The 24,959-nt window shown below is 40.5% G+C and overlaps 1 protein-coding gene across 1 annotated transcript in view; it reads left to right on the forward strand.

Moving 5' to 3' along the window:
• The window catches only part of CCDC171 (coiled-coil domain containing 171), a 201,129-nt gene that overhangs the window by 34,840 nt on the left and 141,330 nt on the right, over positions 1-24,959 (forward strand). Inside the window, exons 8-10 of the mRNA XM_064176335.1 lie at positions 4,862-4,954; positions 7,757-7,917; positions 18,974-19,112. Coding sequence (XP_064032405.1) covers positions 4,862-4,954; positions 7,757-7,917; positions 18,974-19,112 — 393 coding nt within the window. The remainder of the gene's footprint in view (positions 1-4,861; positions 4,955-7,756; positions 7,918-18,973; positions 19,113-24,959) is intronic.

Consider the following 24,959-nt stretch of genomic DNA (forward strand, 5'->3'; position numbering starts at 1 on the left):
CTAAGTAGTATGGAAGTACAGTGGGAGCATTTGTGTGGGATTCATGACTTTTTTTTTTTTTAATCAAGAATGTTAAACAGATAAAACTCTTGAAAAGAGGCAAAGTTTAAGACTGACCGACCTTACTGTGGAGCAGGTTTGAAAAAGTGTGTGCAGTTGCTGATTTTATCTTCAGTAGGCCTTTCTTTCTGTGTATGTGTGTGATTATACAACGTTTAATTTTATTGTTGTTGTGAAGGGGTTTTGTTTGAGTTTAGGGGGTAAAATATGAGGCCGAATTTTGAAAGGTTTTTAAATAATTTAATATTATATACAAAGAGAATTCCACCCTCCCCCCCCGCCCCAAACTTATATACAGTTAATCTACACAAGTTCTTTGTATGCGGTTGTGAAATTATTTTACAGAATGCCTATTTACATCAGGAATCAGGAATTTGGTAGAGGTTTGGAAAGGTTTGGATAGAGAGTCTTGCGGCATGAAAGTGCCACGGGTAAAGTCACTGGAATTCTTAGCTGCTCAAATCGAGATTGTTCAGTTACTCACTAGTTGGAGTCACAGTCTCTGTGGTCCCAAATATGTTAAAATTGAGCCACCAGAAACTTAAGAGATCAGTTTAAGGGGTTTTATTTTGGCAAGCAGGGAGCAGTGCTGGGCGCAGGGGAGTTTATCTCCACAGCTGCGCACTGTACACATGCAGCTGCAGGGTTTTTATTTCCCGCTCACATACATATTCACAAAGCAGTTTAATACATAGGCAAACACTTCCCGTGGAGTTTGTGGTTTCTCCTGGAACTGTTGTGCATGCCTGCTAATCCTCCTGGGGGTCTCTCTGGTGGCCATGAGGCTGAAGTAACGAGTCTTCCTCAGGTGTCTTTGTGACTCAGCTATTTGCGTCTTCACAGTCACCTGCTTTACAGTCTCTTATCTACCATGCTCATGGTGATTTCTGTTATCGTTCATCCCTAGCCTTGCTCAGCTAGCTCTGGCACACCCCTGTTTTGTTCATGTCCCCTATTCACAGGGGACTATCTCTTCACAGCGCTTTCTGTTATTGCTCGTAGGTTCCAACGTCTCCAGCTTAGTTAGCTCCGACACACCCTGCTCTGCCATTCTCACAGTGGCATATTTTCATTTTCTCCTATTCTTGTATTCTGCTCTACCATTCTTTTATTGACGCGGGTACCATGTTTCACAACTATGTGTAGCGAAAGCCACGCTGTTGACTCGTGGGGACCTGAATAGTTCAGTTCAGGTATTGGGGCGCGCTGCCTAAGAAGGCTCCACGGGCACGATCAGGCTGGGACCGGCGAGCTGGAGCCGCGGCGGGCTGGGAGCGCCTTGGTCGATCGTTCATCTGGATCGGTGCAAAGTACCATGGGCTGGAAACCATACGGCGGTGGTGGCCCCAGGCGACGAAGAGGCTAGGAGCAGTGGGTGGAGGAGGATGGCAGGAGCACTGAATTGCCCTATTTATGAGATGTGGGCTGAGATTGATGGTCCTTTGGCCACAATACTGTCCAATGAGCATCTGGCAGCAGGCCAAAACATGCCAAATAGGGTAGAGTCCACAGGTCCTGTACCCCCAGATATGGAGAGAGCACAGGTGGGCCCACACACTAAGCATGTGAGCTCATACAACCTATTTACCTCAACCTTCCAAGCAGGGCAAGCCAGACTTGAAGGTGCCAGGCTTGTTGTGCTCCTTTGTCCGCTTAATTTGTTTTCCCCTGGTTTAGACAAAAAAACACCTTTCGGAGGGAAAACATGTCCAGGCAAGCATAGACTTGTAAACAAGGCTATTTGGGCCTATGTGGCCCTCCACCACAATTGTTGGAACAAAAGTAATGTTCAGAACTGAGACACAATCTACATACTTGCTACTTTGTTTTAATTTTTCAAAATCAGTTACTTTAATTATATTTATATTAGCATTCAATGTGCTTATGTTAAATAGCATTTAATATTATTCCTTTTTCCTCATCTCCCTGATTTAACTTGAGGCCAAGAGACAGTTTAGAGTGAATTTTTCTTCTAATTTTAGTAATCAGTCAAACTGAGAAGATTTTAGTGATAGAAAACAGTGTAGTTAAATTTACATGTGAATTTCCTAAGACCAGATCTTTAGTTACTGCTTTTGGTAAACATTTTTGAGATTAAATTCTGTGTGCAGGCCTTCATCTCTGTACATGTAAATGGTGATTGCTGTTGTGTTTATTCTAACTGGAAAGAATCCTAAAAAAAATACGATTTAAAAAAGTTTAGTAGAAAACATAGACCACTTCTTGAACTTTCTGTAGGCCATTGGAATGGGCTGCCCAGGGAGGTGGTGGAGTTGCTGTCCCTGGAAGTGTGCAAAAAAGCCTGGATGAGGCACTTAGTGCCATGGTCTAGTTGACTGGCTAGGGCTGGGTGCTAGGTTGGACTGGATGATCCTGGAGGTCTCTTTCAACCTGGTTGATTCTTTGATTCTATTATTTTATCCAAATTTGCAGGTAGATTCTTATAATAGTAATTTAAATTTATGTAATTTTCTAAAGGTAAGAATGGATAAAAAAGAAGTTTGATTCAGAGAATCCCATTTTGCTTAAAGTATAGAATCATAGATTTCCTTCTTGGGTAGGTCCAACTTTCCTGAACCCCTTTGTAATGGCTGTTTCCCAAGGAACTTTCTGAGTTAGTTCCTTCACTAAGACAAAATCTGCCCTTCGGAAGTCCAGTGTGGAGGTTCTGTTGATGCCTCTCCTGGTTTCACCACACATTGAAAACTCTATAATTTCATGGTCACTGGACCCCAGGCAGCCTCCAACCACCACATCTCCCACCAGCCCCTCTCTATTTGTGAACAACAGGTCAAGCAGGACTGCACCCCTGGTAGGCTCATGTAACAGCTGAGATAAGAAGTTGTCCTCCATACACTCTAGGAACCTTCTAGACTGCCTCTTCTCTGTGGTATTAAAGTCCCAGCAGATGTCTGACAGGGTAAAGTCGCCCACCAGAACAAGGGCAGGTGATCTTGAGGCAGCCTCCAGTTGCTTAAAGAATAGTAAATCAACCTCTTCTTCCTGGTTGGGTGGTCTATAACAGACTCCAACCAGGATGTCAGCCTTATTGGCCTTCCCCTTAATTCTCACCCCTAGGGACTCAACCTGATCATCCTTAATCTCTACCTCCATGACATCCAGAGCATCCCTAATGTATAGGGCCACTCCTCCACCCCTTCTCCCTTGCCTGTCTCTCCTGAAGAGTCTGTAGCCATTGATTACAGCACTCCAATTGTGTGAGTCATGCATACATGCACGTACAAGTATCCCTTGTAGTGAGATGCTAAAGTAGTCATGGTATTTGGTAAAAGATCATAAACAATCTGATAACTGCTAGACAAAACCATAACAAAACAACTATTCTGTCTGGGAAAACATCATGAAATTAAAACATTTCAGGGTTTACAGATTCTTGTTGTAGGGGAACTATGACTAGTCTAGAGATGCCATTTGTTCTGGGAATCTTGGAAATTAGGTCCCAAACCCAACATATTTCTGAGGAATTCTCTGTGTCTTCTTTGCTTCATCTGCCTTGTCACTGAAATTGTAGATAGTGTATTGATAGCCTACTGTATTTAGGAACATATGGGTAATGTTGCCCCAGGTGAAAAAGTAGTAATGGATTTGATTGAATATGTAACTTCTCTGCTTTCTGGCTTCAGCTAGAGTTTCCTTGATTGTAAAAACTGCAGGAATAAAAGGTGCTAAATAGATTTCTTAGATACAGTATCACAGTATCACCAAGGTTGGAAGGGACCTCATAGATCATCAAGTCCAACCCTTTACCACAGAGCTCAAGGCTAGACCATGGCACCAAGTGCCACGTCCAGTCCTGCCTTGAACAGCCCCAGGGATGGTGACTCCACCACCTCCCCGGGCAGCCCATTCCAGTGCCCAATGACTCTCTCAGTGAAGAACTTTCTCCTCACCTCCAGCCTAAATCTCCCCTGGCGCAGCCTGAGGCTGTGTCCTCTCGTTCTGGTGCTGACCACCTGAGAGAAGAGAGCAACCTCCTCCTGGCCACAACCACCCTTCAGGTAGTTGTAGACAGCAATGAGGTCACCCCTGAGCCTCCTCTTCACCAGGCTAAACAGTCCCAGCTCCCTCAGCCTCTCCCTATAGGGCTGTGCTCAAGGCCTCTCACCAGCCTCGTCGCCCTTCTCTGGAGATGCTCAAGCATTTTTGTGTTCTATGATGTTAAAAAAACCCAAACATATCTAAAATTATAGAATGGTTTAGGTTGGAAGAGACCTTAAAGGTCATCTAATTCTAACCACCTTGCTATGGTTAGGGACACCTTTGACTAGACCAGGTTGCTCAAGGCTTTGTCCATCCTGTCATTGAACACTTCCAGGGAGAGGACACCCTCAGCTTCCCTGAGCAACCTGTTCCAGTGTCTTGCCAACCTCACTGGGAAGAATTTCTTCCTAACGCGCAGTGCAAACCCACCCTCTTCCAGATTTAAAGTCATTCCCCCTCATCGTCTCACTACAAACTCTTGTAAAAAGTACCTCCCTGGCTTTCTTGAACCCCCTCCTTCAGCTACTGGAAGGCTACTTAGAAGGTCTTCCTTCAGCTTTCTCTTCTCCAGGCTGAATAGGCCTAACTCTCACTGCCTGTCTCTGTGTGGGATGTACCCCCACCCTGTTACCATCTTCATGGCCCTCTTCGATGATATATTTCTTGTTATGAGTTCTCATAGTTGCAGTGAACATTTGGTTCAGATGCATCAAATTGTAAGGAGTGCTAATATACTGAATGAATAAAACAGTCTTTGTGTGATGTTTACTATCTCAGTTTCTTCAAAATGCACTTTTAGGTAGCTACCGTGAGAATAAAGAAACTGGAAGAAAACATTGAAGCAGAAAGATCAGCACATTTAGAATCCAAACTCAATTCAGAGATCATCCAGGTAAATATTTTTTGTAATATTTTGCAGAAATTGACAATTAAATAATTAGTGAAATTGTAAAGATACAGTCTTCCAAGAATGTCGGAGTGGGGATCAGGCCTCTTTACTTGGCACTGGTGAGGCCACACCTTGCATGCTTGTGTTCAGTTTTGAGCTTCTTACTATAGGAAAGACATCTGAGTTGCTGGAGCATGTGTAGACAAGGGCAATCAAGCTGGCAAGGGGTTGAGAGAACAAGTCTTATCAGGAGCAGTTGAAAAAGCTGAGATTGCTTAGTCTGGAGAAGAGAAGGCTGAGAACTTTATTTTCTACAACTGCCTGAAAGGAGGTTGTAGTGAGGTAGGAATCTGTCTCTTCTCCCTAGTATCATGTGACACAGTGAGAAGAAATGGGCTGAAGTTGTGACAGAGAAGGTTTAGCATGGATATTCAGAAAGATTTCTTTACAGAGTGATCAGACGTCGGAATAGGCTGCCCAGGGAGGTTGTGGAGTCACTGTCCCTGGAGGAGTACAATAAACTTCTAGACAGGGCATTTTTGGACATGTTTTAGTGGCCATGGTGGTGTTAGGTTAACAGTTGGACCTCCGAGGTCTTGTCCAACTATAACAATTTCATGATTCTATGATTAAAGTTATTAGAATAATGAAATAAAAAGTCATATTTGTAAGTTTGAGAATTTCCACTAGTATTTAAACAGTGAGAGGAAAGGAATGGTTTCACAATAGTTTAACAACATGTAGCTGTTTAAGTGTCTTGTTCTGTATCTTTTGAATGGACACTTAGGATCTATTTGGAAGTACAGTGTGTACATCCAGCTTCTCTAGGAGTGAGATCTTAAATGCATCCTGAAACTGGAGTTTGAAATATAGTTATTAAGAATACATTTCAGCTTCAGACAAAGTTATGATAGCTGTGGTTACCTCTTTATATGAAAAAATGTAGTATATGTAAACTGTATCACACAGGATTTGACCCAGTATTGCAGTTATGGGTTATTTTTAAAAGCAAGTGAAAAAAAGATAAATGATGATTAGTAATTTAACACTGACCAACTCTCTTTCATGATGGACTTTTGAAAAACTAAGGAAAAAAGAAGAAATTTTGGTACCTTTTTTTGTTTCCTATTTTCTGAATAACAAAAATAACTACTGTCATTCTTAGAATCATAGAATCATAGACTCAACCAGGTTGGAAAAGACCTCCAAGATCATCCAGTCCAACCTAGCACCCAGCCCTAGCCAGTCAAATAAACCATGGCGCTAAGTGCCTCATCCAGGCTTTTCTTGAACACCTCCAGGGACGGTGCCTCCACCACCTCCCTGGGCAGCCCATTCCAATGGCAAATCACTCTCTCTGGCAAGAACTTCCTCCTAACATCCAGCCTATACTTCCCCTGCCACAACTTGAGACTGTGTCCCCTTGTTCTAGTGCTGATTGCCTGGGAGAAGAGACCAATCTGCACCTGGCTACAGCCTGCCTTCAGGTAGTTGTAGACAGCAATGAGGTTACCCCAAGCCTCCTCTTCTACAGGCTACACAACCCCAGCTCTCTCAGCCTCTCCTCATAGGGTTTGTGTTCCAGGCCCCTGTGATGGTTTGGGCTCTTACCCGCCCCCCCCACACTTTGTATTTGCCCCAGCTAACTCAGACGGACCCTGGGAATATAGATGAAGCAATTTATTTACAGCTAGCAGAATTTACAAGCAGCTATTTACAATATATACAGTTATATACAATTATATACAGAAATATACAAAGGATAAACAATACAAAAGCACAACTCCCCTCCCAGAAACCTGAGTCCCCAGGAGGGGCTCTCAAACCACCCCAACACCTCCCCCGGCCCTCTCAACCTTACCCCAGTTCTCAAGAAGAAGAGAGGTGCGGCCAAGAGGTTAGGGAGCAGGGTTAGAAAGCAGTGATGTTAGAAAGATGTGTCTCGGTCTAAGGCAAAAGCAAGAGTGAGAGACAAAATGGAGAAAAAGTCTTTCTTCTTCCCAGAGTTCTCAGCGAGACTGTGAGAGAAGTTGACATCAATTGTTTTCATTTCACTGCCTGTTATCTAGTTCTTTTACCAAAACATTCCAGCTTGCTTCAAACTAGCACAGCCCCTCACCAGCTTTGTCACCCTCCTCTGGACACGTTCCAGCACCTCAACATCTCTCTTGAATTGAGTGGCCCAGAACTGGATGCAGTACTCAAGGTGTGGCCTGACCAGTGCTGAGTACAGTAGTTTTCTTATTCTCATGATCTTCTCTGTACAAGCACTTCGACTTTCTAGTGATGACTAAAATAGTTGAAATAAAAGATTTAGTTTTATTAATTTTCTTTCTGTAGTTTTACAACATGCAAGAAAGAAAACTGGGGGGAACATCTTTACAGGTACTTAATTTTTATGTTTTAGTGTCTGGGTAGGGTTTTCTTACTTGTTAATACGCGTGAAAAAGCTTTTAGTGTGCTTTGTGCTGAGTGGAAGCATAGGTTTTTACTATTAATCCCACACTTTCAGAGGTCTATACAAAAAGTAGAATTCCCCTCAAAAACTTTATAATAAAAAGAAGAAAAATCAGTCACCACCAAAGGAGAATAAAAGGTGCTTTTGGTCAGTGTATCTATTTATCTCTGTTTTGAACTGTATATATTCATACATTTTTACATGTGTTCAATACTTTCTGTGTATATACTTCCATAAAGAATTAATAGAATATAGCTACCTATAAAGCAGACCAGAACACAGAGCATTATTAAAGATCATGGTAGCTTTTCTTAACTTGCTTTAATTACTTTCTTATCATTTGCTAGTTAAGAATTCAAGACCTTGAAGGAGCTTTACAGGTGGAAAAAGCCAGCCAAGCAGAAGCTCTTTCGGATTTAGAAGTTATCAAGAAAGAGTTCAAAGAGGTAGAAAATGCATATGAGAGAGAAAAATGCAATGCCCAAGAGAACCTGGAAAAACTCAATGCGTAAGTTACCTTTTAAATTCATTGCAAAATGGCAATAGATAGCTTAAGTACTCCTTAGAAATCACATTCTGTAATTTTCAGTCACTAGGAAACAACACAATCTCACAATCTGAGACAAATTAAGGTTCAGAACACCTATCTTCAGGAAGGGCAGAAAGGAAAATATGGGAAACTATAGACCTTGGTACCAGGGAAGGTCATGGAGCAGATCTCACATGTCATCAGATGTCATATAGGCAACAACTAGGGGATCAGGTGAAGTCAGCATGGATTTATGAGGGGCAGGTCCTGCTTGAACAACGTGATCATCTTCTATGACAGAATCACCTGACTACTGGATGAGGGAAAGGCTGTGGATGTTATATTCCTAGACTTTTGGAAAGCCTTTGATACTGTTCCCTGCAAAATTCTTGTAGACAAATTGACTGCTCGTAGCTTGGATGAGCACACTGTCTCCTGGATAAAGCACTGGCTGGACAGGAGGGCCCAGAGGATGGTGGTCAATGGAGTTAAATCCAGTTGGCGGCTGGTCACTAGTGGTGCTCCTCAGGGATCTGTGTTGGGACCACTTCTTTTTAAACTCGATTCAGGCATGGAGTGTGTCATCAGTAAGTTTGCAGATGACACCAAGTTAGGTGGCAGTGTGGATTTGAATGAGGGTAGAGGGGCTCTTCAGAGGGACTAAATAGGCTAGATCAATGGGCCAGCAATAATGGGATGAGCTTCAACAAGGCCAAATGCCAGGTCCTGCACTTGGGTCACAACAACCCCAAGCAGTGCTACAGGCTTGGGGTAGTGTAGCTGGAAAGCTGCCTGGCAGAAAGGAATCTGGGGATTGTAATAGAAGGCAGCTGAATATGAGCCAGCAGTGTGCCCAGGCAGCCAAGAAGGCCATTGGCATCTGGACTTGTATTAAAAAATGCTGTGGTCAGCAGAAGTAGGGAGGTGATTGTCCTCTTGTACTACTCAGCTTTGGTAAGGCCACACCTTGAGTACTGTGCTCAGTTTTGGGCACTGGAATACAAGAGAGATGTGGAGGTGCTGGAGTGGGTCCAGAGGAGGGCAGCAAAGCTGGTGAAGGGCCTAGAGAATAAATGTTATGAGGAGTGACTGAGAGAGTTGGGGCTATTTAGTTTGAGAAAGAGGAGGCTGAGGGGAGGCCTCATTGCTGTCTACAACTACATGAAGTGACATTGTGGAGAGGCTAGTGCTGGTCTCTTCTCACAGGTAATTTGAGACAGAACAAGGGGGAGTGGTCTTAAGCTGAAACAGGATAGATTTTGATTGGACATTAGGAAAAAAAAATTTTCATGGACAGAGTGGTCAGGCACTGGAATGAGCTGCCAGGGAGGTGGTTGAGTCCACTGACCCTGAATGTGTTTAAAGGCCAAATCAGACTATTGAAAAGTGAATGAGCTTTCTCGATGACAGCCTGACTTTCCAGTTGATGAATCACCTCATGAATGGGCAACAAAGAGTCATGGTTAGTTCTGTACTGCCTGTGGTGTACAGTTTGAGTAGCAATTGGCAGTTTCAGATCCTCTATGCCATGATGTCCCACAGTTCAGGTCTAATAGACATTTTTGATTTAACAGCCTCAATTTCTACAGGTGCTATTCCAAAAGCCCACTTATGACCTTTGGGATCCTTGAAACTACCTTGTCTTAAAAAGTCAGTTCCCAGAATGCAAGATGCATCAGGTGCAGTTACAATAGTATTTCTTCTACTCTTCATCAGTTAGACTTATCTCAGCCTGCAACTTAGTTAACTCTTGAGATCCACCAGTGATTCCAGAAATAGTTACTGACTTTGTCTCTTTACAGTTTGATGTCAGTAGAGTACACTGAGCACCTGTGTCAACTAAAGCCCTGTATTTCTGAACTTTTGAACTGCCAGGCCACCTAATGAGTACATTCCAGTAGATTCTGTTTTGTCCATTATCTCTTTCCTCCTCCTGGCTGGAGGCAGGGCCCCTCTAATGCTGAATATGGCATGTGGAGGTGTGCTTAATGATTGGTGGTGTTGTGAGAGAAACTGCAATTATTAGAATAATTGCAGTTACTCTGGGGAGCTGAAAAAGTGACAGCTACTTTTCTGGCATTGTTGCCTCTGTTTCTGCCACTCTGCAGTTCCCTGACTCTCTTCAATAGAACTGAAGTAGGTCGACTATCCCACTTGTTCATGTTCTCACCAAATTGGTCACACAGGATTATTCAAAGTGACCCATGTGATTGCTGATGTCTAGGTGAAATTTGCCTCCTGGGCTGAAATTGCCTTGTAGGTGTTGAACATCTGTTTCTGATGGCTGAAACATTTGCCCATTCAAAAGGTGAAAGAATGTTATTATTTGCCAAATTTGATATGGAAGTTTTAAATTCCTCCTTTAGTTCTTTCATGATATCTTTTATCTCTGTACCCATGGTTTTTGTGGGAGAGACTAGAGTAGAGTGTGACAAACTGTCCTCTTGTCTGTCTCATTTTGTCAGTGAATTCACCAACAGTAAGAGGTTGGTGAATTACCATTCCTTGCTAGAAATTTGCTAGCCAAGATGCTAGCATAAGATAAAAGGACAAATTTAATAAGCTTCTTTGTGAGACCTATTCCAACAGGAATATCATCAGGGTTACGTGTACCATGATCTCTATAAAATACTTCCTTCACAGCAAACTCCTTCAGAAGCTTAATTCCCTCCTAAATTGTGGTCCACTTCCTAGGTGCCCATGGTAAGTCATCTTGGGAAGAGTATCTCATTCCAACAGCCAACAGGAGGCATGTCCACATGGTAACCCTACTGAGAGGGCTTGCTATGTATTTGTCAATTCCACTCTTTTGTAAGTGGCCCTAGCTGCTTTGCGGACTTGTCTCCTACCTGTAAGACATTGGAGCCTAGCATGGCATCTCTTTAGACATCTTAGGATTGGCTGTCCTGTTTCCCTTGAATATTCCATTTTAATTTCCCTGACCTCTCTCAGGGATCACTGGAACTCTGGATTATGAAATTATGAATTATGAAATTCTCTTCTACTGCTGGAGCTTAGTCTGGAATGAAAAGTCTCTTAAGAACATTCTTACACTCTCAGAGCCATCCTCCTTCTTGATGGCCTCTTCAACATACCTTTTGCCATTGTCACTATATTGAGGTTTGAGTAAGTTAGCTGTATCTCCCAGGCTGTATTCCTTTTCTTCCTCTTCCTGTGTGGCACAGATGCCCTGCCTCCCTAAATCTTCTTTTGATTCACTCCTTAACCAAATTTTAGTTTTATGCCTGTGTCTTTGCTGGTGCCAAAAATGCCTTGGACGTCCCCTGTAGTGGGTCTGAAGTTTTGGGGGTCTGATCTGCCTGGGGATTCAAACTAGGGTCAGAATTAGAATCAGCAGGCACTTGAGTGGCTTGAATAGAAGAAGCCTTTTGGCCGTCTGCAGTGTTATTGGTAGATACTGTGCTCTTGGCTGAATTTCCAGAACCTGCAATAGCTGAATCTTCCTTTTCTCCCCTGGTAGGAACATAAGAATAGTTGTTCTCAGAACAAGAAAGAGATTGTCTGTTTTGCAGCCTTGGCCAACCACTGTTATGTCTCCCTGAGAAATTTGTAAACATTTAGAAATCTGTCTTCTACCTTTGCCTCACTGCTTTCTTAAAGCAGTGGCACTTGAATTCTTTGCACATAAAGCTGCAATTAGTCCTAAACTTAGAATTATTAGGGATATGTTTGCACATGACATGCAGAGAACAGTACTATGTGTGTAGAACTCACTACAGGGGTCTGGGATTTCACTTTTAGCCAAATAATGCTTGTTAGAGACCTAGAAAAAGTTGTGGCATTTCCTGACTTAGTGAAAGTGTCATTGGTAATATTATCAACAGTATTAAACTCAATCCACCCAATATAATAGTCTTCAAAATTCACAAATGTGGCTTTTATCTTCCTCCACAGCATAGAAAAAATCAAGGCACCAATTTTGGCTGTCAGCCAATGGTGGAAGTATCAGAGAAAGAGGACCGCCTAAATGACATAAAATAGCTTCATCTTAGCTTCCAAACCTAATTAACAATGAATCAACTTGTATTAGTCCCACATTGGGTGCCAAAATAAGGAATGTTGTGGTTTGGGAGTTCCCCTCTGGCCCATTCACCAAACTAACTGAGCCGGCTGGAAGCTAAGGAATGAAGCTGTATTTACAGCATGCACAAATTTATATATACAAGCATAAATATACAATAAATACAGATATCTATAATTAGATGCATGTTAAAAGTAATACAGAAATTCAAAATCCCTCCCAAACAGCTGGACTTCCCACAAGGGCTCCAAACCAACCCCCTTCCTTTCCTGTCATCGTTCCCCCCACCTTTATCTCAGAAATAAACAGATAAATCTCCATATAGTTCATGTGATAAATATGCAGACATCTGAGGTGAGATGTCAAAACACAACGAGTTACAAGGAAATGGTTAAATCAGGTTGCATAGGTTTCACTCAGAGGAGTTAAGGCAAGATCCATCCAGGCACACAGACAAAAGAAGTTGTTACAAGTGAGTGCCTTATCTTACATTTTAACTATTTATGTTCCTCAGCAGAACAAATGAGTGATCGAGACATCACTATTATTTTCTTTTCACAGCCAATGGTCTAATTTCTCTCATTAAAATATTCCAATTAGCCTCAAACCAGCACATCATTAATAGTAGGTCCATAACAGTAAGCATATAGGTGGTTCTGATTTTATAATTTGATGTGAAACAAATGTGGAGTTGTGAATTCTGCATAAATTAATGCGTATTTAAGTAGTACACATGCACCAAAAATTAAACCACACATCATACAAACATTCTAGGTCCTGGAAGAACTGTTAATGCTTTTGCACTAGGTGATACATATTGGCAAATGAATTTAATTTTTCAAGTTTTTATTACAATTGGCATTTTGATGCTTTTATTTGTCTGTCTTTACTTGGTCTTTTTAATTTTCATAACAACTGCCCTCACAGGTACTTCCCTCTGTTTTAGCAAATTTTAATTTCTTGTTGCAACAAGATGTTTTGTCTCAGATACCTGTGTTCAGTAATAATTTGCACTGCCAGATGACCTCATGGAGATTCCTTCTAGCTCCACGGAAAGCTCATAAAAGATGAGCTGCTCACGTGAATTTTTAGAACAGTTTTAGTTGGTTGATTTCATCATGCTAGACCCAAATCCCCTGAAGTTATTTGCATGTACACTTAAGTTTCCTTAAAAGATTTTGTCAGAGCATTTAATTCTGTGAATTATATTAGTTTCTCAGACAAGGAAAGATCTTTCGTCTTAAGAAGTAGCCTTAAGTGGGGTACTGCCTGCACATGGATTAATGCTGTCCAAGTGTTACCATGTGGACTTCCACTATCCTTCTAGGTGCTGAATATGAGCAGTCTTTCACAGTATCACAGTATCACAGTATCACAGTATCACAGTATCACCAAGGTTGGAAGAGACCTCACAGATCATCAAGTCCAACCCTTTACCACAGTGCCCAAGGCTAGACCATGGCACCAAGTGCCACATCCAACCTTGCCTCGAACTGCCCCAGGGACGACGACTCCACCACCTCCCCAGGCAGCCCATTCCAGTGCCCAATGACTCTCTCAGTGAAGAACTTTCTCCTCACCTCGAGCCGAAATTTCCCCTGGCGCAGCCTGAGGCTGTGTCCTCTTGTTCTGGAGCTGGCCACCTGAGAGAAGAGAGCAACCTCCTCCTGGCCACAACCACCCTTCAGGTAGTTGCAGACAGCAACAAGGCCACCCCTGAGCCTCCTCCTCTCCAGGCCAAACAACCCCAGCTCCCTAAGCCTCTCCCCGCAGGGCTTGTGCTCGAGGCCTCTCACCAGCCTCGTCGCCCTTCTCTGGACATGCTCAAGCATCCCAACGTCCTTCCCAAACTTTCAACAACTCTCTGTTTTTTCTGAACACTTAGACATTACACAGAGCTGTATCTTTAACACCTGAATTACTCTGTTATTAGTATGAGTATGTTATGAGAATCAAGGGATGATAATAATAGAAAATCTAAGCTAAAGTAGCTTAAATGTGTTTAGAAAGTTTTCAGGCCATTAGAACTTTGCAGGTTATACCACAAGATATGCTCTTTGAAGTCAGTAATGCTACTTAAAAGCTGTGAAAATCCATAAGAAGTAATTTGCCAAGTAAATTTTTGAGACACTCTTAGAGATATTTTTCCATATTAGATTATTCAGACTGGAGTAAGAATTATGGTGAAATATTGAGTTACACTGTATAATTCAATAATGTTTTGTTCTTTGTGAGAATCTTTTGTCTAGATGTGTGAAGCTATTTCTTTGAGAAATGAAGGTTTGTGTGTTTAGTCCTGGTCCATGAAAATCACACTTTGGAAAAATGGGAAGTCTTAAAAATCTATTATCTTAAAAAAAAATAGTTGTTTTTAAAGGATTATGGTTTTTTTTTTCTGGAATTGCTGTAGGAAATACCTTAATATATGTATTTGTGGTGGCTAAGAGTAGGGAATGTAGTCCTTACAGTTGTGGTACCAGCTACATAATATTAGTGCTTACAGAGATGGAAGTATTTGTGCTCCCGAAGTGCAACAGAAACTATTTCCACTAAACAGGATAACTCTTTTCAACATTTCTGTGCTATTTGGGGGGATTATTTTATTTTAAACAAAAAACAGCTTGTGCCTGCTTAAAGCACCTGTTCGCTGCACTAACTGGATATCAGAATAAACTTTAACTTACCTCCAAACAATACTTTTTTTGCTGCTTGCAAAAATTATTCCTAGAAGATTCTGCTAGCTGAGTTTTTTGAAAACAATTTATCTTCTGGGTTTTTAGAGAGTGGAAACCTTTTTGTAAATGTTAACATAGTTAAACAGTTAGGAATTTCATTAATAGAGCCTGAAGAAACATTAGCAGCCTGTCCTCAAAATTTTTTTAGTTCAGACACCTAAATTTCGAGACATCCACAAAGATAGGTAGTGAAGATCAGACTTTATCTCAAATGGACATCAATATACTCAGTTCCCATGGGGTGAGCATGTATTGCCCTGTCTGTTTCCTGTGCCTTTTTTATTCTTTGAAGCATCCAAGTATCAGTAACATTGGTGAATATCAGTGATTGCTTTCACCAGATCCCTTCAGAGAGAATACAAGAGCCTTTGATCTTCTTACCTTTGAAGGCTGTGGTCCTTGGACTCCAGACAATGTCAGGAGCTAGGCTTTTTCTTTTAAGCCATGATTTGGTATCCTAACATTTTTCCTTTTCTGGAGAAGTCTCATGAGTTTGTCTTTAAGCCACAGTCTCTGGAAAGCCTTGGAGGCTTAAATTTGTTGCATGAGAACACTGGTATTAGCTGAGATTGATATAGCATAAATGATGCCAAATTTAAAAGCTATACAAAGCTGTGAGAATTTAGTTTCTGAGAAAAAGATGATTGTGATAACTGAAAGCAAGCAAAGGGACTTTTCTGGGTTGCTTAATTTTTTAATTAGGTCTCAATCCAGTCACACTATGTAAATGGGAATCAACACTGGATTTGAATCTCTGTGAATTTACTTTTCTTAAAGGGTGAGATAGAATAAATTGGAACTGCTTTTGCTGTGTTTCAGAAAGCTGTGGTGGCAGAAGCTACTTCAGGGGACTGAAACAGGGAAGTTCATTCTGTAAGAACTGTCTACAGCTAAAAGAAAAAAGTCAGGCTGAAGTAGGAGCACGTAGTATTTGGAGAGTTGATAAAGTAGCCCTTCAACTAAAAAAGATATATTGATTTACAAGAAATAATTCAGTCAGGAAGTGACAATATTGATAAAAAATGTTAGAGTTGTAAGAACTTTGAGCCCTTTGCATTACTTTCAGTTCTGCTGAGACAGAAGTGATAGGCAAGACAAGGAAACAAGAGACATCTGAATGCTCCCACTGCTAAGAGTTACATCAAGGAGTAGTTCAGGTTGAAAGGGATTGCAGGAAATCTGCAGTCTGTCATTTTTCTCAAACTGGGATCAGCTGGGAGATCAGATTTCTCAGGGTTTCATCCAGTTGGGTCTTGAATACCTCCAAGAATGGAAATGACACACCCTTTCTGGGAACCTGTTCCGCTGTTTAACTGGCATTAAGGTGGAAAAAAGCTTTTTCTTCTCTCAGGCTCTTTGACTTCAATTTGTGACTGTTGTGTCTTGTCTGCTAGCCATACATGGTTGTGAAGTGACTTGCAGTATGTTCTTGATAATGTTCTTTTAGATATTGGAGAGCCTGTTGTGCACGCTTAAAGTCACCTCTTCTCTAACCTCAACATACCAGGTTCCCGCAGTTCTTACATGTATGTCAGCCCCTGACTGAGCTGGTGACCTACCCCTGAGCTCACTCCAACTGTTTTCCTGTGTTACAGGGAAGGTGTGTGCTTGAAACTGTTATCCTATGTGTTATATTTAGTGACAAATGAAAAGCATGTAGTCACTTGCCTTGATCTTCTGGCTATGCTACTAGTAATACAACCCAGAAGGGTGCCAGCTCTCTCTACTTGTATGCCATGCTGCTGATTTGTGGCTAACTTGCTACCTACTATGATTACCAGGTCCTTTTTGAGCATAGCTGTCTCACAATCACTTACTAGCCATATCATTTCAGAGCACTCTTGCTTCCTAAATTCAGATCTTCAGATGTACTGGTTTTGAATCTCAGAAGGCTCATACTTGCCTATTCCTCTCTGTCTAGGTTCTAGGGAATGGAAGCACTTCTCTTGAGTGCATCAGTTGTGTTTTGTCGTGATCTAACCCGTTCCCCATTCACTGTTACTGGCAAACTTACTGAGACTGCACTGTTGGCATAATTCGGGTGATGGATGGAGTTCTTAAACAGATTCTTCTACAGACTCCTGCAGTATGCTGCTTGTTACCAGCCACTACTACCTGACCTTTACCAGTAAACTGTTTTTGTCAAGGGTGTAGTTTATATGGCTAGACTGAAGCTGTAACTTGGCTACAAAAGTATTGTGTGAGATAATGCTAAAATCCTGGCTAAAGCTGAGTTACATTTAATCTTCCTGCTTTTCTTGTGTCCCCAGATTTGGTCACTTTATTGTAGAATGTAATTGGGTTGGTCATTGTTTATAAGATTGAAGGTATATGGACAAGAATTATGGGACAGGCCAGTATGGATGACATTGTAGTGGGTGTTTACTGTAGGTCACCTGATCAAGAAGAGGAAGTTGATGAAGTCTTCTATAGACACCTTAAAGTAGCCTCATGATCACGTGCCCTGATTATCATGGGGGACTTAAACCAGGCTGAAAAGGCAGCACAGCAAGGCACAAATAATCAACAAGCTTTCTGTAGTACATTGATGATAACATTTTTACACAGATCGTGAAGGACCATGTGAGGAGAGGTGCAGTGCTGGGCCTTGCACTGACAAACGAAGAAGGTCTGGATGGAGACGTAAAGGTTAGAGGCAGCCTTGGCTGCACTGGCCATTACATGGTGGAGTTCAGAACCATGTGAGGAAGTAGCAGGATAGTAAGCAGAATTGCAGTGCTGGACTTCAGGAGAACCAGCTCTGGCCTTTTCAGAGATCTACGTGGAGGAATCCAATGGGTTAGAACTCATAGAAAGGCCAAACAGACCTGGTTAGTATTCCAGCATCACTTCCTCCAAGGTCAAGATTGATGCATTCCCATAAGTAAGAGGTCAAGCAGAGGAGGCAGGAGACTTGCATGGATGAGCAGGGAGCTTCTGGAAAACCTGAAATGGAAAAAGGAAGCTCACAATATGAAGAAGAAGGGACTGGACCCTTGGTAGGAATATAGGAACATTTGCAGAGTGTGTAGGGTTGCGACAAGGAAATCTAAGAGCCCCTTGGAATTAAATCTGGCAAATAATGTGGAAAAGAACAAGATGGGTTTTTTTCAAGTACATCAGCAGGAAAAGGACACCAGGCAAAATATGGGCCTGCTGCTGAGTGAGGTGGGTGATGTGGCAGGATACAGAGAAGCTGGACTTACTCTCACTAAGTTTGCTGATAGTACGAAATTGGGAGGAATGGCTGAGATACTGAAAGCTCTTTTTATCTGTTTCCCTGAATACTGGGAAGACTGAAATGGTGCACAAAACTTATTTAAAATTTTTGAAACAGTCTGCTGGTGGAAAAATGTGAACTCTTGCCATTCTGGTTAAAATATGGTCAGTTATGTGGAAAGATTAGGAGCTTTGTGCTTGTGTCCTGTTCTAGGCCTGTCAATTTAAGAAAAATGTTGAGGTGCTTGAATGTGTCCAGAGAAAAGCAACAAGGCTGATGAGGGGGCTGGAGCACAGGTCCTATGAGGAGTGACTGAGGGAGCTGGGGTTGTTCAGCCTGGAGAAGAGGAGGCTCAGAGGAGACCTTATTGCTGTCTACAACTACCTGAAAGGAGGTTGTAGCCAGACGGGGGTTGGTCTCTTCTCCCAGGCACCCAGTGACAGGTCAAGAGGACAGTCTCAAACTGAGCCAGGGCAGGTTTAGGCTGGACATTAGGAAGAAATTCTTCACAGAAAGACTGATTGGCATTGGAATGGGCTGCCTGGGGAGATGGTGAAGTCTTCATCCCTAGAGGTGTTTAAAAGGAGACTGGACGAGGCACTTAGTGCAGTGGTTTAGTTAACTAGAAGGGTTAGGTGATAGGTTGGACTCGATGATCCTAGAGGTCTTTTCCAACCTGGTTGATTCTGTGATTCTGTGAAATCGGGGTAGATTGTGCAAGATGTGTCAAGTGTAGCTGAAGCTGTTGTGTTAATTAAAAATGGATGAATTCTGTTTATATGTAATTTGGAGGCTATATTCAAATACCTAAATTAATTTATGACTAGAAACACTGGCAACTGAAAACAACATAACCACTTTTTGAAAAGCATGTCTTAGAAGGAATCGATATCTTGCTTCAGGTAAAAAGCCAAAAAAAGCAACTTTCAGAAGCCATATGATGTGCTAGCATGGTATGTGCCCTATCTGTTTGAAAATATATTATGTGCTTGCCAAAACTACTTTTGATAAAAATACTCTAATGGTGAAACTTTGCAGATTAGAAAGAGAGTGTTCCTGCAGAAACAAGGAAATGCATGAGAAGACTGAGGAAAAGAACAAAGTAATTGAAGACCTTTCTGTGAGACTAGAGCGCAGTGAAAAGAACTGCAGAGAATTACAGGAGAAACTGGCAATGGTAAGACAAAATCCTTGTTGCACTCATTGTTTAGAATTTTTAAATGTATGAACATAATCTGCCTTTGCTGTGCTTGAGCTGTGGAGGAGCTCTACTGTTGTACTACTCTGATTTAATTTATGGAAAATGCTGCAATTTTTATTTATGTAAAAATTCTGCAACTTTATGTTGCAGAATATGAATAAATGTAGCTGACATACTGGGAAAGCTAACTAAAAATGTCTTTTAAGTGGTACACACTGAATTTAACTGAAGAGTTATTTGCAGAAAACAATTACTTTGGAAGTATGGCTGTGAGTACGGTGTAACTTGTGTTTGTCTTCTTAGTGAAAAGGCAATTTGTAGGTATGGTTTATGATTCTGTCTTTCTACCCAAGCCTTTTTTCTCTCTCCAAGCTTTATTAGCTGCTGTTGTCGACTTGCTTATTTCTGTTTTACATAACATTTTGGTTTTAGTGCAAGCATTTGACTATAAAAATGCTCAAAAATTGTTTGCTTGAAGATGACAAAGTAGAGTGATTTTTGCTCTTAGGTTATCTACAAAACCTTACCTCCTCCAACTGTGTAGTAGAATTTGCAGTATTTCTATACTTAACTAGTGTAAGCTATTTTTGATACTGGCTTGCAAATTTATCTGCTTTCTGTCTCATGGAGCTATGAATACGGAGGGTAAATCTAGTGTGTTTCCTGCAGCTGACAGGCATTGTGCTAGTCAGTGAGCAGAAGAGATTCGCATGACAGGATCTCTAAACTTTTAAGTGTCTTCTGTTCCGTTCTTCCATACATTGTTTTAGTGTTATACACTTCCCAGACAAATTGGTAACTAAGAAATTGAAGAAAAATCAAACCATCTTCCCCTTTCCCTTCTGGCAGAATCACAGCTTCTTCCATGGCAGCATTAATATGTTAAAAAGGCATTTGCTGGCCTACTTAATCTGAACCTTATCAAGCATAAATGAGAATGCAAAGAGACAAAAGTAACTGTCTCCTCTAAATACAGTCAGTAATGATTGCTATTTATTAATACAAAATGCAATTCCAAGCTGACAGATTTTTACGAGGAACCCTGAGTGCTTGATAGCTATCACCATGATATGAGTTTTCATTTTGTCTTACTTAGTAAAATGAGCATCACACTAGACAAGAAAAGAACACAGGACAAAGTTCTGTTTGTGATACAGGTTTCTGATAGTGGCAACAGTATTAAATGCTGTACTCAGAATGAATATTACACTACTGAAGGGTAAAAGGCAGATCAGTTTTTCATGGTCAAAAACTGTCTTATTCATAGAGCTAGTTGTTTTAATTGTTTTACTGGAAGGATTTCAAACCACAAGACACTGTCGAACAGGTAATAAAAACACTCATTTTCTGAGGAGTTGTATTAGTAGTCCCCTATGGGATTAAATTTTTATCACCTTGGATGGCTTTGTATTTTTCCTGAAGACTTTTGTATTTGTTTGGGAAGCAGAGGTGCCTGCGTGTGGTCTTGTTTACTCAGTCTGGGCAGCTTTTTATTATTCTTTCCAAAATGGAAAAGTGGAAGACTCTAGCAGAATCTAAGTATAGTTACCTTAGCTACTTTCTTGTATTTAACACTGTTGTTAAACATCCTGAATATGTCCTTTCCTCTCCAGTCTAATAGTTGTACATTGGTTTCTTAGTGCACTGTTATAATACAAGTTAATGTTTGTGTTTGTAAAATATTTGGGAAATATAACCAAACCAGTGAGGGCTTTTTGTTTTTAGAGAAGCAAACTTATGCAGGGATGAAATACATTCTTGGAAAACTTTATGTGAAAAATAATTTTCTTTCTCTCTAATGAGTCAGTTGAATGTATAGTAAAGTAGTTATGCTGCTTTTAATTTTAAATATCAGCATGTGGCAGAAGTTTGCCAGAAATGTACATGGAAGAAATGTGGTAGGATCTGCTGTTATCAGTGAAACTGATTATGACTGTTCAGCATGAGCAAGCTCTCAAGACTTCTGTTGTTTTTTTTTTTCTGAGGAAATTGTTCTCAAGCTTATAATTATTTTCAGCTAAATAAAAAAAAATAGCTTGAATAACAAGAATTTGGAGGAATGACCATTGTGATTCCGAACTTGCTTTAAACTGAAATGACTTTAAACTTCTAACTTGCTTTAAATTGGCATTCTGGCCAGTTTACCAGAATGCACATTGGGAAGTTGAAGTCTTTAAAAGTAGTGTATTATGGTATTTATAGTGTATTATATGTATTTATGTGCTCTGCTTTGTGTAGATACTTTCAGGCGTAACATAATTGATGTGTAAGTAGTGTAATAGATTATGCTCTGAGCCTATCTCTTTCTGTGTGGCATATAAATCTCTTGCAACAGCGCATGCAGTCTTGCTGTATATGATTTTGTATGTATTTGTATATATTTAATTTTATTATTATTTTAATTAAACTATTTTTCTTTTCCAATCTGTGAATGTCTCTTCCCTTATTCTCGTTCTCTTCTCCATTGGCAAGGGAAAGGAGCTAATAGAGTCTGTCGTTTGTTTAGTGGCTAACCCATGACACATTCTTTCTAAATTTCATAGAAATTTTATTTAATTTACACATGGCTGAACACTGTTTAAAGACGTCTCTGTAGACTTCAGAAAATTCTAGTTAAGCTAAGAAAATAAAGAAACTCTCAAAGTATTCAATAGTTAGATAACTTGGACAAAAATAAATAGCAGCCTAAGGACGGAGATGTCAGTGAGGGTTTTGCTTTTTTTTTTTTGTTTTGTTATATTACAATTTATGCTTGGTTGCTTAAAATTTGTACTACTTTTCTTCTAAACAGAACATCACTCAAGTAAAACCCATTTTTTGTTATCTGTGGAGCAGCCATTTAGAGCTGATTGGTTTCCCCAAGGTCATGCCTGCTAAACCATCTGATGCTTTTGTAAAGAATTTACCCAAATGCTTTTCAGGGAGTATCTGAACATGCTGCTTTTTGGTGGCTGCATGGATACTTCTGACTTTGGTGTCTATTTTCCTGTCACCAGATAGGATTTGTACTGCTGATGCAGTGGGTGAATTAGTGCAACTCAGCCACACAGCGAAGTCCCTGTGTAAATGTGAACAAAGTAGGGAAAATTCCTCTTGGAATAATGACAGATCATTTCAGGACTGTACCTCTGTTCTCTGCATAATGCTACTGGGGTTTTGATAAATTGATTTTCAAAAAGCTTTAAACTTCTGCTTACATACTTATTTTTTAAGGCTGCTGAACTTGAGGTTTGGATGCGCGTTTGCAGCATCGGGTCATGTGGTCTCTCCTGGCAGTGTGCATAGAGCTTGCATTTGCTATGTTCAACAATGGCTTTTGGAAAATGCTGAAAAGTCAATGGGACTTCCTTCCTGTTCTGGAACGTGTGATGGAGTGATGTCATGTACTGATCATCAGAGAAAATAATCTCTGAAACCAATGTAGTAGAGATGTGCTCGTATTAATGAAAGTACTCTGCTTCTGGAAGACCAGATTCTGATGGTAGCTGGAATAACTTTTGTAAGTAGTAGGTTTTCCTAATAATTCTGGTAATTCTTACAGGTAAAGACACAAAGTATTTGGAAAAAAAGTCTTTCTCCTGGTTGGAGTCTACAGTACTTGTAGTAAAAGATACTTGGCTTCTTTTTACTTCTGTTAAAAGTACAGTTGTATTTCTAAATTGGCAGTTTAGTAAATACGTTACCAAATGTGTTTCTCTACCAAAATTCCATTCCGTTTGGTTTTTATCTTCCTATTCTGACTATTTTGTGAGAGAGGGATTTGCCTTTGGGAGATACTGGAAATACTCCTGATACATTTTAAGAATTTTAAATTCTCAAGTTTTTTTGCAGACTTCACAAGGAGATTTTACTGCTGATTTCAGTGGTCAGGGGTTCCTGAATGCAGGTTCTACCAGTAAAGACTGAGGTGAAAGGGTAGTAAGAAGGTCTACCTTTCTTGTGTCCTAATCACTAGATCTTCTGCCTCATTCAGCAGCAGGCCCTCATCTTGTCTAGTTTTCCTTTTGCTAGTGATGTGCTTCAGGAAGCCTTTTCCTGTTGCCCTTAATGACCCCTGCTGGATTCAACTTCAGGTGAATTTTGGCTTTCCTAACTGTGTCTTTGTGTTTGCATGATGTTTCTATATTTCTTCCAGGTCTCTTATGCCTTCTTCCCCCTCCTTTATGCTTCCTATTATTGTATTTTAATTTAGTCAGGAGCTACTTGTACATCCATACAGGCTTCCTGTGGCATTTGATTTTCAAGCTAATTTTCAAGGATCACCTCCAAGAATGATCCATCCTGAGGTGTAGGAAGTCAAGCAATGTCAGCAGAAGGCTTCCTTCATGAGTTTTCTTTCACCTATTTATACTAATGTGATCTGTGAAGTAAACTCTCTTCACTTAAAGACTTTAGCATTGTCACCTGATTTCCCTTCTGAAATAATCTAGGGAACATTCGTACCGCTGCTTTTCCAGTAGTTCTACAAGACTGGCATCCACTAACACAAATATCAATGGAGTTACTGACAGAGGAGTAATCTCATCCCTTGAAGTAGCTGGATCTGACAAAAGATAACCTTCCAGCAGCTACAATTCGTTACATTTGACTTACACATTTGTGGACTCCATTTTTCTTTTCAAAGTAAAGACTTATGTGTATTTGCTGTGTTTGTTCAGACTGAAGAAAACTAAGGGCACTCATGCACTGTCAAATGGGTGCGTACGGAGAAGGTGGAGCTAAACTCTCCTTAGAACTGTGCAGTAAAGGTGTGAGGAGGTTTTAGAACCTGAAGTTTTAGAAACAAGCTCTAATTACCTATAAGGGAAAAACAGCTTCAGAGCAAGGATTGTGAGATATTGGAACAAGATGCCTGGAGGAGTTGTTGAAACTGTGTTCTTGAGGATACTCCAACTGGATAAGGCTGCGAGCAACTGGACCCTACTTCATGGATGGCCATCCTTTGAGTGACAGCTGGAACCAGATGACCTCCTGAGATTCTGTCAGCCTAAATTATTCCATGATTTTATAACTCTGCATATTCTTATTAGATGTTTGTCAGTGAAACTTAAGTCATTGTGTTCAGACCCTTTTGGACTCAATCTTTGCCTGGGTTTCAAGCACTGTAGTTTACAGTATTTTTCTTCAGTGGGACAATAAGTGAAAATGGGAGTTAGTGAGGAAAAATGCTAACTACTGTGCAGCCAAAGTGTAGAAAAAGTGGCTAAGCTAAGGAATTTCCTTTTGATTTTTATTGGTGTTGAAGAAGAGACTGAAATTGGCTTAGGGAGTGTAAATGGATGTAGCAAACAAAGCACAGAGAAGTGGTGAGGTTGAGAAGGCTGGAAGTCACTATATAGTGACTAAATTGTGCTAAATTAAGTTAACAAAGGAAAAAAAATTGGATGAAGAGATTGAAAAAAATTATCACATTTGACTTTTCCATGGGAAGAGGTTTTTCTGGGAAGATTCAGTCTGATCTTGCCTGTGCTAGAGTGGTTTATACAAAAAGAGTATTTATCTTACTGTAATGCTATCATATACTTTTCTTATTTATAATATGTAAGGTCTTTGAGGTCATATCAGTACATCACAGTAAACTATTTTAATGTGTTTGCATCTTATGAAAAATTTTTACTGGATCTCAGCAAGTACAAGCTCTATTTATTTGAGTAATTTTACAGAGTAAGAGTTAAATCTTGGGTTTTTTTTGAATATATAGAAGTGTTTTGGAAATCTGTTAAGAAGTGTAGTACAAACTCTCACACAGGAAAGGCGTGTAAATGCTACAGGGGATCTAACATTGAAATACACATATGAATAATATATTAGTTGATATACAGT

Source organism: Pogoniulus pusillus, chromosome Z (genome assembly GCF_015220805.1).
Source record: "Pogoniulus pusillus isolate bPogPus1 chromosome Z, bPogPus1.pri, whole genome shotgun sequence".
Taxonomy (NCBI): Eukaryota; Metazoa; Chordata; class Aves; order Piciformes; family Lybiidae; genus Pogoniulus; species Pogoniulus pusillus.